The sequence below is a fragment of the Pinus tabuliformis genome, chromosome Q, assembly GCF_031772625.1.
Source record: "Pinus tabuliformis cultivar Carrire ecotype Pingquan chromosome Q, CPIR1, whole genome shotgun sequence".
Lineage (NCBI taxonomy): Eukaryota > Viridiplantae > Streptophyta > Pinopsida > Pinales > Pinaceae > Pinus > Pinus tabuliformis.
Window position 1 is genome coordinate 173349666 of NC_142296.1, and position 16845 is coordinate 173366510.

General features: G+C 34.8%; 1 protein-coding gene across 1 annotated transcript in view; it reads left to right on the plus strand.

Moving 5' to 3' along the window:
* EMB2771 (E3 ubiquitin ligase) overlaps positions 1–16845 on the plus strand; it is a 497708-nt gene that overhangs the window by 225603 nt on the left and 255260 nt on the right. The window contains exons 12-15 of the mRNA XM_089384149.1: positions 1184–1534; positions 5616–5690; positions 11493–11585; positions 11763–11822. Coding sequence (XP_089240275.1) covers positions 1184–1534; positions 5616–5690; positions 11493–11585; positions 11763–11822 — 579 coding nt within the window. The remainder of the gene's footprint in view (positions 1–1183; positions 1535–5615; positions 5691–11492; positions 11586–11762; positions 11823–16845) is intronic.

Genomic DNA, 16845 nt, shown 5'->3' on the forward strand with positions numbered 1-16845 from the left:
AATTGTGCTTGAAGGAGGAGGTCTAATGCCTTATATATAGACTTCTAGATGGTCAAATGGTTGTCTCTTCAACTGGGGTGATTTGATCTCTCGGAGGGCCGACTTGACTTTGTTTGGAGCCAAAAAATTCAAATTTATATATTCAAAATTTTTCTTTTGAAATTGACATGAAGAACATGTCTTACATTTTTCATTATGGATATTTTCAAGTGCTAAAATATGGATTATGAAGACTGACCATACCTACAAATTCAATAGGAAGTCTCCAACCCTCCTTCAAAGTTATAGGTCAGATATGACCTCTGATGGTGAGGCTTTGATATTATCTTTGATCTTTAGGCTACCATACGAATTGATATATGCAAATATAGTGAAAACTTAGAAGAACTAACTATGAAACTTCTAGGACATACTTGCATAGAGAATTGTATTGTATTCTCATCGTTGTATGCTTGTACAGTGGGAGAAAAACTCCTTTTAAGTGCAAATGGTAACTTTGCACAAGGGTCCTGCATGACCTCTTCTAGTGTACGGTAATGTAACATGGAATTATCTACTCCATTCCCTTAGTTATGGTGTTGATGTGTAAATGTGAACTTGTTCATACATGATACAGAAATAAAAATATATCAGTATTCTTGCATTTAGGATGGGAACTTTGGAATATATATTAAGATACTGATTTGTATTTAATCTTCAAAATCCTTATTGTTGTTGAGCAGCCTGCAGGAATGCACTTTAAACTTAGCTATAGATATATAGTAGATAAGCATTTTCTTGTCACTTCTCTAGTGTGGTTGTTTTTGTGCTTTTCAATAAAACTTTGTGGTTCTTAGTCTGCACATGTTTTGAAGAATAGCTTCTGCGAACATTAACTATTTCATTTCTCCAATTCACTGTATAAGTTTGAGTTCCAGTCATATGTCTTTATAGGCAAATATGGCTTAAGCATCATCATAGATGGATGTATTTTCAGTTCATTGACTCTTGGTTTTGTTAGTGGACTTTCTTGGTTATTAACTTATTACATTCAATAAAACTTTTGCTTTCAAGAAGATTAAATACAATGTACTTTTTCCTACAGACAACTTGTTTGTATTCTATTTTCAGATAAAAAACCATGAAATTAATGTAAATAGTTTTACAATGTTTTTATTCTAACAAACTTTACTGCTTTTGTCAGGCACTTGATAGATGCCGAGAATCTCTGCCAGTTGATTGGCCTGCACCTGCTTATGTGCTTGTTGGGCGTGAGGATTTGGCATTAACCACCATGGGCTGTTCAACCTCAGTAAAAGCCCCACATAAAATTGAAAGTGTGTCGAACCATCTTAATCTTTTGTATATGTCTTCACCATACACATTGCATCTGCACCCACTGATTGTTCCTTCATCCACTACTAATCTACATGAGGCTGTTGGCCCTGGGATGGAGAGAGTGGATTCTGTTCCAGATTCAATTATTGATGGCATGGAGCATATGTTCAACACAAATACACAGCTGCGATTTGGCCGTGACCTGCGGCTTGTTGAGGTATCTGTTTTATTTTCGTTTGAGGAATACAGTTCCATACTTTAATAATTTGGAGAGAGGCCAAAATCCATGTTTATGTAAATACAGTATGATATTTCATGCTTGCTATTTTGTCTACTTGCAACACTAAATTAAGGATGTGGCAAATTCTTGTACAGATTTAGGAGTTTGTCCTGTAGTATGAGAGTGTCTGTTAATGGTGATCCTTAAGAGAACTTTGTTTTATGATTTAAGACTTCTGATGGTGGGCGCAATGTGGTTTGTGCAATCTTTTGCACAAGGTGCCACTGGCTCTACTTTTCGTGCTTACTATATGTATCGAACAACAGAATATTTGTCAATGCAATGAGCAATCTTAAGTCAAGGGGGTCTATCCCATTATGCGAGGCCTTAAGCTTAAACATTGGGTTTATGAGCATCAACATAGGCCAGAGTCTCAGACTGCTTTCCTTATATTTTGAATGATTTCCTTCAGTTTCAAAATGGAAATTGTAAGACCCGTGTTAACCCCTGATCTGGTAATTGAAATGAATGATGATTGTAATTGTAAAATGAATTTTATTTTGGCTGGCCTGAAGAGTGGGACAGACGGATCCATGATCTAAGGGAGAGCTGAGAGTGGGTGGGCTGGTGTAACAAAACACACGACCACCAAACACTTGGCAAGGAAATGATTGGGCAGAAAAATGCCCATGTTTTTGATGATCCAACAATGTGGGCAAATGGAAGTGGGACAATCCCGTAGGAAACGGAGAGCCTAGAGGAAAAGGAACAGAACAACAAGCAAAACAGGCATTCGATCATCAGAACGATGGATGGTGATAGCGAGAGAGAATGTTGATAAAGAAACAAGCTTAGAGCGCAAGAGCCAAGGTGTTGCGCGTTGGAAAAGTCTGCTGAAACTGATGGGATGAAATTCCCAGTGTTGATGCATGGAAATCGTTGGATTGTGGTGTCTAAGCTTGAAAGATTAGTGGGAGGCTCAAAGAAGGAATTGGGTGATGAGTGCTTGCTAGTAAGGGCTGATAAATGCTTGTTGTTCCCAACATTGTAAATTCAGTTTTCATAGCCTTTATGACATTTTTACTGTATTGAGACTCAACTATATTCTTTCTATTGGATGACATTTCTTCCCATAGCTAGACACTTAGATCTTTGTGTTTTTATAATTTTTGCATTGATCTAGGAGTTGATTTCACACTGACTTTCTATTTTCATTAGAATATTCGTTTAAACTTTAGTCACATTGATGTATTTTTGTGGTTATTTGTTCGACATTAGTAAATTATCTTTATCTTATCTTTAAACTCAAAACTGCTAAAGTAGTAGACATTTAAGATCATAAGGTTGGATTCCTCAAACATAGCTGAACATTGCTGGTAACAAAAATTGTTGATATCTATTAATATCTTAATCCACTCTAGGTTACAGGTTTGAAATTATAATAACACTTGACTTAATTAAACAAGAAAAGGGAAAGACATGAACACAAAATCATTGGTAGAAGAAACAGAAATTATAATTACGTGAATGTCTACAAATGAAGCTCATAGACCACAGTGATATCTATGATCTCTTCATTTAAATTGCAGCCTCTCTCTCTCTCTCTATTTTTTGTTTGTGTGTGTGTGTGTGTGTGAGAGAGAGAGAGAGAGAGAGATATGGATATGACACAACATACAGTGAGAGTTCCTCCACTCTTGACAGCCAGAATCAAGGCAAGAGGAATCTTTTCACAGTAAGGATTGTGCTCACAATGTCTGGGAAAGACATCCTTTTACAAAATTATTTATTCTTTCAAAGATAAATTAATTTGTTATCATGCTCTCTATTAAACTTGAAATAAATTTACATATGTCTATGTGACCGATAGTGATGGAGGTGACACATAGTATACAAAGGATGCATCCACCATTGATAAATCAAATTAAGCTAGGGGGTCTCTTTTCATATAGAGAAGATCATGCACGAAACAGTTGGGAAAATAAAGCATTTTCCCATATAACTACGAGTTTCAAATGATGTCCATTCATAATCACCTCGAGTTAACTCATGACCCATTTCATAAAGCAATAAAGTACATCATCACATAATAATTTCTTGTGTAAGACTTCCATCAACCCACAATTACTACACTTGCATTGTTGACCCATGAATTGTGGGTCAAAGTTTGAACACCAATTGGCTCCCAGATCAGGTTGATTTGATTCACCATCGATGAGTTTGACTTTCCAACTCACATTTGATCTGTGATGATTCACAAGTTAAACCCTTGATGGTTGAATCGTGAGTACTTGTGAGTCATCAATCAAATCAATGAGTTTGACTCGATTCATTGAAAAAATTGCTGGGTAAGTTATAAATACTTCGAAAGGAACCGGTCTGGCTAATTTGGTAATTGCCCAGTGCTTACTGAGTCGAGTAGAACTTGTCTGTTTTGTCTTTGAGTTTTTGAGCAAGCTGAGCTGAGTAAATATGGATTGAACCCATACCCGGAAGGGCAAAATAGATAAGACAATATATGAGAACATTGAGAAGTGATCATCTTAGGGTTAATGATTCTTTGACAAACTTATCTCCTGCTGATTCGTTCTTCCCTAGACTTCCCATATTATTTATTAATTCTAGTTTCAGGTTTGGTTTCAAATAGAACCCTAATGGATATGTAATTATCATGGTTGTCACACACTAGGCATGTTGGTTACCACAGTGTTTGATGTTCTGAGCACAAACTTGTCTCAATGAGCAAAAATCTGCTCTGAAGGACAATCAGGTTTAAGATGCAACCATCGGACATAGTATCATATCTCTAGCCTCAGTATGCACATAAAGAAAGCAATTGCTAATTTGTGTAAAATTGATTGTTACTTTATTCTTCTGGAAAGTCTTCCAGAAATCAATTAGGCAATTCATTCAGAAACTTTGAAATTTATGCTTTCCAGATAAAGTTATCAACAGTGTTGTGAGATTCGCGAGTAAATCGCGATTTATTGAAAAAATCATGGTTTTTTTGCGCAATGATTTAATCAGCCGATTAAATCAGCGAGTTTTCCGTTTTGAAAAAATCGCGATCTGATAGGAAAAAATGGTTTTTTTTTGTATTTTTTTAAAAAATGATTTTTTTTTGTATTTTTTTTTTTGTTTTTAAATTTTGCCATTTTTTTTTACCGATTTTATCCCAATTTTTTATAATTTTTTCTTTTTTCCGGACCCTTGCCGAATCAATCCCGATTGCGATTATCACAACATTGATTATTAACTTATCACTACTGTTACTATCCTCTATGAAACAGTTGTTTGGTAGGTCCATACATCTACAAGATGTATAAGTGACATCCGGAATATTATTATTGTTAAGTAGAGGTGATTTAGATTACATATCCATTTTACATCTAAAGATCAGCAAAACCCCTAGCATGAAAAGAGTTTAAACAATAGAAACTAAAAATACTGGCAAGCAATTTTGGACAAGAATTACGGAAGTGGCAGAAGCATCATACGGTATGCACTCAGCACCCATGAATGCTTTGTGTGCAAATTGAAGTCATTCTAAGAAAGCAGCTGCTTATAGGAGACCTTTCACGAAAGGTTTAATTACTACACTGTAATGCAGAACAAAGTCTCTGAAGCTTTACTTGGTTATACAGGAAGTTGGAGGAAGCTGTGAATGTTGCATCTTATTAAAATAAGTCTGATTTATACTGAAGCTGCCTTCATTCAGTGCTTTTCTATAATTTTGAGGACTGAAGATGGAGGGTTGAGGTGGCTTGATGTCAGCAAGTCATTGTTTTTGATAGATAAACAAGCATTATTATATAACAGCTACTACTGTCCATGCATGCCTTAATATTTGGTTAGATTTAAAATAAAAGAATTTGAAATTGTTGTTATTTTGATGTAAATTTTGGAATTACTGTCATAAAAGACTAATATTTCCTTCGTTAAATAGACGTTTATTATCCCCAAGTTGACAAGCTTTATGAAAAAGTGACCTCTAGTGCATTTCGAGCATTGCAATAGTTCAAGACATGTTTTATAGTTTTTGCTGTGCATGGCTTATTTAATTGGCTGGAATTGACAGGTTAGGCGCCTCCTGTGTTCAGCAACACCTGTAGTGATTCACTCGGCACATGGCCCCATTGATGAAGACCAACAGGTAAAATTGGATTTATAATAAAATTGTGTAGAAGTTTTTCATCTTACCTTGAATGATAACTATGCACTATAAATCAAGGTACCAGTCGATAATCACTGAAACGGAAAAAACTAACCCATTAATAAAGATTGTTTTTTCATATTCAAACGAGAAAACTCTATGTCCAGTGGGAAATGTAGATGTGTGTTTTTAACTTTTTGATGTATTTGAACAATTTATGAGAATTTTCTAGGGGCAATTGATGCAAAATTGATCAAGTGCGAGTCTGGTTCAGAAAGGGATAAGAAGACAACCTTGGCTAAGTATGTGAATAGGCTGGAAAGGGACTAAGTTTGGTGATTTGAAGGCCAAGAATCTGAGAAGTTGGCGAAGGATTTGATATGGCTTGACTGTTGAGTGATCAAAGTAGACTTTGCCTTGAAAGAGAAAAATTTCTAATGCCTCGGGGAGAGAATTATGGATATTTATTGTAATTTGGCTAGTGATTTGTCCTTAATAACATTATCAAACATGAAAAGGGTAACATAAAAGATTCCATATAGGATAAAATAAATATAATTGATAATTAATAAATGAATGATACAAGGAGCCTTGTGAGTCACGATTGAGCAGATTATTTGACCCAAACTTGGAACTTTATTGGACATGCGAGACTCTGTAGACTTGGCCAGAGTCAACTCAAACTTGACTCTGACCCATTAGACTCAACTTAGACCCATATTGCACAGAACTTGTTGTATTTTTTGTTTTTTTTTGTTTTGATCTATTTGCAGAGTTTTGTCGAGTCTTGAACCAGGTTTTGTTGAGTCTTCAAGTTTTGCGAGTCCCAGGCCAATGGAGGTTGTGCCGAGTTCGAGTTTGTTGACTTTGATTCTTCTTCTTCTTCATCTTATTTTTATGAAGATAATGTAATGTTTATTTATGTATTCTGTATTCATGAAATTGTATCTCCCTTCATAGGTTGTTTGTCCTTAAATTTTTTATAATGGAAAAGCTACATTTGTTTTGTTCTTCAATGCCTTTTTCATGATTCTTTGTTCTTCAAGTTATGATGGTTGAAGATAGCAAAGTCTATATTAACAATACCTCCCAAAAATTGGCTGGAGACTCTTCTCAATAAACCCACAAAAACCCATAAAGGGTTTGGGCTGAATCCACCACTACACGGTGACCCTCAACAAGTGCGCATTGCCCAATATAAACAGAAAACGTCCCACAATATTTATATCGCTGAATTAAGTCCAAATCCACCGCTGGAAATATCCCCAACTCTGGCTAAATTCTCCTCTGGAAGTCCGTCTTTCTCCTAGCCCAGACTCCCTACTTCTCCTCTTGCTTCTACATGCACAACTTCTCTCCTGATACTCTTGCCAACTCTCTATTAGGGAGAAATTCGTCCCCGAAAACTCCCTTCAATTCAGCTCCCAAGAATGCTCCAAAACCACCTTCCAAAGCAAAGGAATCTCCTGACAAAATCCCGATCCAAAGTACCCACTAATTGTGTTCCAGTAAGCTCCACGAATTCTGCTTCTACGCCCTTAGTAGCACGCACTACCTAAAGTGTGCTTTGTAATTAAGCCCCTGGAAAAATCCTGAATGGACTCCTCTCTGCTCTCCTAGGGTGACACTCAAAGTTCACCGAAGGTAGAGTGGAATTCCTGCTTGGAAAATTATTCTGCTAAATAGCACGGGTTGTCTTGGCCTAGCAGCTCAAGGGAACTAGTGATGAAACATAAAATGATCCAAGATGTCCCAAATAAGAGCCTCCTTGCTCTATTTATAATTGTTGGCCTCTCTCTTCCTTGGTGGCCTCCACTCTCTACTAGTTCACCACCTTTCTATTTCTCTCTTTTGCTCTCCAAGTGCACTTTCCTTTTTCTCTCTGTCTTCCTCCACAAGTGCGCACCCCTTTGATTAAATTCTCTCTCTTGTGGCACCCACTTGCCAATGAGCTGCAATCTTTCCTTTTCACCTAAGCTCCTCAAGTCGAAATCTTCTCCCAAAATTGAATTAAATAATTGCGCTATGCCTAGCAGCTCCCCAATAAACTCTGTTAATCTTCTCAAATGAATTATCAAAATTGGGGCTATTACATATTCACCTTTGGAGCATCGTTTGCTATCTTTTTGTGGGTGATCCAATTTTCGTTTTTATAGGGAGTTAGTGAATCATTTCTACTATCATTGCATTTTGTGAGGACAAGGGAGGAGAATTGTTAGTAATTTACTGTAATGGATAAAACATATAAAAATAATATAAATAAATAATAATTATAATAATGATTAATTAATAATACTTAGTTGCTGAAGAGGCACATGACCATTCATGAAGGGGCACCTACCCAGGTATATAAGCAGGTCCTCATTTGTAACCACAACATCTCATATCAATTCTCTTATACCTATTCAATATATATTTCTATCCTTAATGGATGTCTTCATATTCCAAGTGTTCTGGAGTATTTAACTTGTTTGTGTACGAACTTTGTTCATAACATACACGTTGTGGGAAAGCAATAATAAACAGGTCTGAAGCAATGATTTGTACAACTAAATCTCTATACAATAATAAAATTAGTCTTAACCAAATATCTGTTCTTGCAGACCTTGTTTGACCAATAGTAACACTCAGGACACCCTGCAGTGACAATATTTCACATGTCACGGTAGAGTAGTAATGGAGGCTACTCTCGGAGTTTGTTGGTATTTCATGTCTTTGTTATGAATAGAATATATATAAATAATATAAATATAAATAATGATGATAATTGTAATAATGATTAGTTTATTAGTAATTAGTACCTAAGAGGCATGTCTAAATGGGACATGACCTTCCATGAAGAGGTACCTGCCTAGGGTATATAAGCAAACCCTCACTCTCATTTGTAACATCATTCTCATTCATACATTATAATATATATTCTTGTATTCTCAATGGAGATCTACATATTCCAAGTTTTCTAGAGTATTTAACTTAAGTACGAACTTTGTTCTCTACATTTGGTATCAGAGTAGTTCAGTCCTCTGGCCTCTCAATTGTTGCACAAAGCCAGTCTGATCTGGCCTTTGGCCATCAAATCTTCGTCAACGTTGTTGCTATCTCTATTGAAGCGTTTCACTACATAATGTTGAAGGTTCTCCATTTTGCCGTGTTCCCTTGTTTGAGCCTTCGACCACTCACTGTCATCCCTGCTGCAATTAAATGCCCTCTCATCGAACCCCTGACGTGCCTCTCTTCTATTTTCCTTGTTGTCATTTCTTCTGTCACGATAGTCACTCGACGTGACCTTGTTCCCTATACCCTGTTCACTGTGTATACCATTGTCATTGACCTTCACGTTTTTTTTTTCCTGCCAACCATTCCACCTGTTTTCTTACTCATCAAACATCATCACTGGGAGCATCGCGACCCTTGATAAATCAAGTTTTTTTTTCAAAGGAATATATAAGGAATTTATTTGATATTAAGTGAATGATATTCGAAGATTTTATTATATATATGTGTGTGTGTGTATACATATCAAGGTTATAGGTAAGGGATACTTTTAAGGTTTAAGTTGATATATTATTATATCACTAAAAGGGAAAGAGAGAGATACTATTAGATTTTTTTTTTAAGGTTCAAGTTGATATATTATTACGTCACTAAAAGGGAGAGATATTATTAAAAAAAACGAGGCCAAAAAATAATTAAAAGTTTTGAAGATTAAAAAAAGAGAGAGTATAAAGTGTTATTCTAAAAATTATAAAGGGGTATCTTCAAAACCCCGAGGTCTAGAAAAATGGAGTCTAAACCAGAAATGAAGGCCGAAAGGTTCCCACAAACTTCATATAACTATGCCTTAGTGCTATTTAGAATTAAAGGGTCTATTGCGGGAAAATATGTTACTATCGCTATCTCGCCAGCCGAAGATAAAAATTACATAAAACCTAAAATCGCAAACCAATTAGTGATTCCCGAGTCAAATATAATCGAAAAATTAGATGTTATAACAACAAAAAATATGAAATAACCAATTTACAATTAAACATTGGAGATTATACATTCATATCACAATTCTCAGTTCAAAACCTATGGAGCGATCAAGGTGACATTATTTTAGGTTCACCTTGGATGGAAACCCTAGGTTCCTTCATCCTGAATACGAAGAAAAAGTTTTTGACATTTTCTTACAAAAAGAAAAAAATAACGCTACAAGATGTTACAGTGAAGACGAATTCAATAATACCAGAAGATATACTAGATATCTCAAAAGAAATTTTTCAAGAAGGTAAAAACGTACTACAAAATATGCAAAGAGAAGTTGACAAGATCACTGTTGAAAAAAAGAAGAAGTTTCTCGGCTTAAGACCATGGTGAAAAACTACTGATGCAAATTAAGAAGCTTAAAAAGGACAAAAAGTCGTTAAAAGACAAGTTAAAACATTATATTTAAGAGGAAGTATCGAAGTCGCCAGTCGTAACAACTCCAGTTGAAGATAAAGGAACGAATAACGAACAAGTCAATACCACAACTCAAGAAAAGGATAAGTTAGTTGAAGGAAAAAATACACTCACATGTTGCAATTCCGATGATGAAAATTCCAAACAAAGATTTTGTACCTAACTCAATAACCACAGTACTAGAAAAAAATAAAAAAATTGCCACACACCTAATAAGGGAAAGTCAAATCAAAAGAATTCCTTATCGACATCTGAATCACGAGAGTGGACAACTCAATCAAGCTATGTATCTGTACCATTTAGAACAGAAACAACAAACTGATGTTCTGAAGAATACTAATGTTAGTGCAATCCATCCATGTGATAACAATTCATCACAAGTTTTCAGTCACTGCAAGATTCCACAAAAGATTAATTTAGGATGGTCTGACCCCTTCTCAGTGCGGCATTTTTGTTTATCACTTAGAAGATCATGTCAATTTGTATCAACAAAGATGACAGTTCTGAGACGAGAAGACATTCAAAACAGAAAAATAGATCAAACCTTTTCATTGGCAAGCTTTGAGGAAAAACATTTCTGAAGGGGAAGACAATGTTATGAATAGAATATATATAAATAATATAAATATAAATAATGATGATAATTGTAATAATGGTTAGTTTATTAGTGCTTAGTATTGAAGAGGCATGTCTAAATGGGACATGACCTTCCATGAAGAGGTACTTGCCTAGGGTATATAAGCAGGCCCTCACTCTCATTTGTAACATTATTCTCATTCATACATTATAATATATATTCTTGTATTCTCAAAATGGAGATCTACATATTCCAAGTCTTATGGAGTATTTAACTTAAGTATGAACTTTGTTCTCTACAGTCTTCTTTGAGCAATGTATTAGATGTCTTTTGAGCCTTGTATCTTGATAAGATTTATGTTTAGTCCTCTATGTCTCCCCATATTTTCCCCTATCAGTTATATATATTGTAATGCAAAAATGTGTCAACAATTGATAAAAATTTAAGTGGCTTTATTAGTCCCACTCACAAGCTTCTTTTTGGTAAAACCTTCCAATTTTTGCAGAAATTTCAAGAATCAATGTTTCTGGAAGCTGTCCTTTATTAGTTGTATACTATGTTTTTCCGTTCTTGGATAAGAAACTTTAGTTAATGTTATGCCAATTATACTTGGGTACATGATAAATGTTATATATTGAGGCTCATAAAACTGAAGCTATATTTCTGCTTATTGAAATTCTTGTCTCATGATCTTGATATGCAAATGGTTCGAGCTAAGATCATTTATGTATTGTTTCACTTATGTTTTTTGTCTCACAAGATTTAATGAGATATGCATGCAGGGACATTTGTGGCATCTTACACCACGAACTACCGCCCTCCCATTTGGACGTGGTGCATTTACCCTTGCTTCGACATGGACTCTCTTGACTGAGGTTTCGTTTCTGTCCTATTTTCTTGCCATAGGAGAATACAACTGGATGAAGTCCAGTATGTTCTTTCCTGTAGATTTTGTTCATTTCATAAATTAGGGTGTTTATTCTTGATGCTGACTTGGTTGTGGTTGAAGCCTGTTACTCTCCATTGTAATCATCTCTATGCCACATCTGCAGGCAATGACAATTCCGGCATTAGATGTGTCTGGACGTGTGGCAGTCATGAATAATTCGATTGTAAGTTTCACATATTCTCCATCTTGGTTATTGTTGAACTCTTCCCATAAATCTGTCTTGTTATCATGAGAATCTTTGCTGATATTTGTTGATTGGGTTCTCTTCTGCTGGATATCATTACGGAAGATATAGTGTCTGCCAATATCTATGGTATATGCTACCAAGCACACTGCTTTAATTAGGTGATGACTGATTTAGTATAACAACCATAACATATCACTGAGGGGTTGATCCATAAAGGGTCAAGTCTATTTAGTTTACTTAGTTCTATGTATCTGCTACCACTAAACCAGCTCAAGATGTGACTGCTTGGATTCAAAATGTTAGTGTTGGAATTTCTGGAATCAGCCCACATGCGAGAATAAATTTATGTAACTTGAAGTGGAAACCATCCAGCTTTCCTGGTCAGTGTAGAAAATCAGCAGCTTAGAGCTGGTCTGATTTCTTTTTAGAGTAGATAATAAGATAATATCTAAGTTACCAGGATTCGGATCCGGATTCGGATACGGATCCGCCAGTTTTTTGAAAAGCTAGGATCTGGATACGGCAAGTACAAACAATATAAAATATTTTATAATTTTTAAAAATTAAATTTATATAAAAATAAAATAAAAACATATATTAATTTTTAAATATATAGTTTTTATATATAGTACCTATAAAAATATATATTAGATATATTAGATAAATAGTATCAGAATTAATATATTATTTATAAATATTAATTAAATTTGTATAAAATAAAAAAATTATAATTTCTGTTTAAAATTTTAAATATTAAACTTCTATATAATATTTTTAAAATAATTATTAATTTCAGATGAAAAAAATAATTATTAATTTAATATATTAAAATTAATGTATCATACTATTGAAACATTAATTACTAGTTATTATATTTAAATTAAATAAACTTACTTTATGAAACCTTTAAAATAAACATATAATTTAATAATTATTATATTTAAATTAAATGAAGTTACTTTATAAAACTTCCTTAAACTTTTAAAATAAACATATAATTTAATTAGAATATCCCAACATCCATATCTTATAATCTTGAAATAAAGTTTATACTATGGTCAACCGCAGGTTTATAATCTTGAAATTAATGAACTCTCTTGTTAATTATTCCCATGGCTGATTTTTCCAATATAGCGCTATTCATCTGTTGACATTTTCTTTCTGGAATTCTGCGCTGAGATATAATTTGAAAATATGTGCTGACGTCAAATCATATTACACAGATTAATGAACTCTCGCACCGCTGATTTTTCCAATATCGGGTTATTCGTCCACTGACATTTTCTTTCTAGATTCTGTGCTGAAGTATAATTTGGAAATTGTGCTGACGTCAAACCATATTATAGACAAACAAATGTTGGGTGGGGCGGATCTTCGTGGATCCGGATCCGAATCCGTCTCTGATCCGGGGATCTGCGGATCCAGCCGCTAGGCCTGACGGATCCAGTAACATAGGATAATATTATTAATGTGCAATGGGTGACCACAAAAGCAGGTCAATGGGATGTTGATGATGAGAATTGAAATGATACTGACATATGATTATATTGTAGAGTCTAGGGTCTGGACTATAGTTATTTATGATTATTATGCTTATTTTAGGATTCTAAAGGCCATTTAGAGACTCTTTGTGCTTGTACTTTGGTTCTGAGATAGATTGCTCTTGGTGCTATTTTGGATATGTGCACTTTTACTTGCTATATACATGAGAAACTTTGTGTATAATGGTATGGATTCATGTTATGAATATAATTTACATAAAAATAATATAAATACAAATAAATAAATAATAATCATAATAATAGATTTGTAAAGAGGCATGTCCCTAATGGCATGACTGTTCATAATGGGGCACCTATCTAGGTATATAAACGGGCCCTCATTTGTAACAATGCCATTATCTCATATTTTCTGTACATCTTATATAAATATATTTGTCCTATCATGGATATTAGTATTCTTCTATGTATAGGAACTTTGTTCATAACATTGGTTTCAGAGCTGTTCGATCCTCTGGCCACTCAACCACTGCATAGCGCCATTCTGATCTGGCCTTTGGCCATCAACCCTTTGTTAAGTTAGTTGTTGGAATTTAGGCTTTTAGCCATAGGTTTTGGAGGTTCTCCATTTTGCCTTCAAGCCTTTGTCCATTTAAAAAAAAGAAAAGAAAGAACAAGAGAATATGTAATATTAAAAAAATCAAATTATAAAAAAAGAGTCAAAATAATAAAAATAAAGTTATATAAAAATAATATAAAAAATATTAAAAAAATCAAATTAAAAAAAAGGGTCAAAAAAAGAGTTATATAAAAATCAATATTAAAAAAGCAACAATAAAAAGAAGTTATAAAAGAAAAAACCAACAAAAATCAAATAAAAATAACTAACTGTGGGCGTACACAACTGTGCTTATCACCTGACGCAATGCCGCCTGATGCAGGCCGTTGACAAAGTGCTGCCACAACGGCCTTCTCCTCTCTTCCACACTGTTGTATCGGTCCAACCACATTGCCATTCCATCGTGGCTGGTTTCTTCTTCCATTGTTCCCTTCTCCTACTTTCTTTCACCGAACAGCAGCTACCACTGCTCCTTGCCTTCATCCACTAGCTAACATAGAGCACTTTGTAATGAGAGCGGAAAAGTCACTCAAGTTGAGAGGCGATTGAAGAATTAAAAATTGTTGATTGGAATCCTGCTGACTTTTTTACCTAGTGGCTATCTATACTTGCATTTTCCAGCTGCTGTAGATCACCAACATATAAACGGATCTATTTTGATATTATTCCGTTGTCAAGAGCCGCTGACCCTTCGACCGGGAAAAATAAATTATAGCTACATAATCCAACCATACCATTTGTGCTGTACTTGTAGCATTGTCTATCAAAACCAATGTTTTACAAAACGGACTCGGATTCGGACTCGGCCGAGGATCGACTCGGAAACGGAAACGGAAACGGCAATGACTCGGCCGGCTCGATTTCAATGACTCGGTCGTTGTAAAAAATACATTAAATATTTATTTTTTTTATAAAAAAACATAATTTTAAATATTTTAAAAAGGTCCTTTTCCTTGAGCTAGTTTGTCAAGGTGCTTTCCTTATTGTTTGCCTCTTGCAACATGCTTTTGAGGTGATCCACTTCCTTCTTTGACTCATTAAGCTCAAGCCTCATACTGCCCCTGCTACCACTGCTCCAACTGTCCTTTGTTGCTGCTACTGCTGCCACTGTTTCTGTTATGCCACCTCCACTCATGTTATTGTTGCTTGCACACTACTGTCAAGAAGGGACTATCATAATCTCACTATTTTCATTACAGTCATCATCACCGTCAATCACATATCGCTGTCATCAATCATGTCAATCCGACAATCAGCAAGTTTCACTATCCAACATCAATGTCACCGTTATGCTAGATTATTGCCACATCAAACATGCTACTATCATTGCACACACTGCCCAACTATCACTGCCATATCAAGGTTATTGCTATACAGGGGACTGTCACACATCACTCTTAACTCCTTTACTAGCAAGCCAATCCAAATTCTGAATTAAGAATTGTGCTCAACCCTAGTAGCTTGCAATGATTCAGCTCAACTCTGCTATCATTGTCATAGAGATAACATCACTGTAAGGATTCTGCCACAGGGTCACTGTAATATAACAAGATTACTGGTGCGTATCAATGTCACTGTCATGGTTATTGTTATATCAAGATCAAGGTCACTGATGTCCTAAATGAGGAAGAGTCACTGGTGTCTTCAATCAAGCTTGCAATCTGCAACTTCTTCTACTGCTAAGAACTTGTCAACTAATCTTCACACATCCTCAGCTCCAAATCAGCAAAAAAGTAATTTTTTTTAACTTAAATCGCTGCCCAGCCGGTCTGCTATTGACTCGGCCGTTTTTTGACGGGACCCGGCCGGGTTGACCGGGTCAGCTATGACCCGGCCGTGTCATTGGCTGACTCGGCCGGGTCATAGCTGACCCAGTCAACCGAGCCGGGTCAAAGGCCGTTTCGCAATTTTTTTTTTTGACTCGGAACGAAACGGCCGTTTCCATTTCGGTACGGCCGTTTCGTAAAACAATGATCAAAACTAAGTCTGAAATTCTAAATCAACCTGTAAATTTTTTATTGTTCTGTTTGTACCATTTTGTGCATGTATGTTCATGCAATTCATGACTTATGGGAAAAGGTACCATCAAATTCAAAGTTTGTGAGTTGTGTAAAAAGGTGCTAAGAGTCATTTAACATAAAGTTTGTTTGACTCTTAATATAATGTTATTATTAAAAGGAGACCCTGTAAAGTATATCAAATATATTTCGAACTTGAAAAAAAAGGGTATAATTAAAATTAAAAGGAAGTTATTTAAAAAATGGAGACCAATAATGAAGGATTTCGTAAAACTTTTAGTAAATGTGTTAGTGCACTATTTAAAATCAAAGGATCACTTGCAGGAAAGGATATTATAATCTCTATTGATTCTACTCAAGATAATAATTATGTTAGTATTGAATGTGCTAACCAATTAGTGATTCCTAAATCAAATATAATTGAAACGATGGATTCGATGAGTAACAAACAATATGGCATAAACAATCTACAACTAAGTATTGAAGATTATACTTTTATCTCACAATTCACTATTAAAACCTTCTATTTTGACAATAGTGATATAATTTTGGGTTTGCCTTGGATGGAATCTAGGATCCTAAATACGAAGAAGTTTTTAACATTTTCTTACAAGAAGAAAAAAATAACACTACAGGGTTTTACATTGAAATCATATTTAGTAACACCAGAAGACATACAAGATATCTCAATTTTTTTTTTCAAGAAAGTAAAAAAGAAATACAAAATATGCAAAGGGAAGTTGACAAAATCACCACTAACAAAAATGAAGAAGTTTCTTGGCTTAAGGACCATAGTGAAAAATTACTGATGCAAATTAAGAAGCTTAAGAAGGACAAGAAGTCATTGGAAAACAAGGTACAAC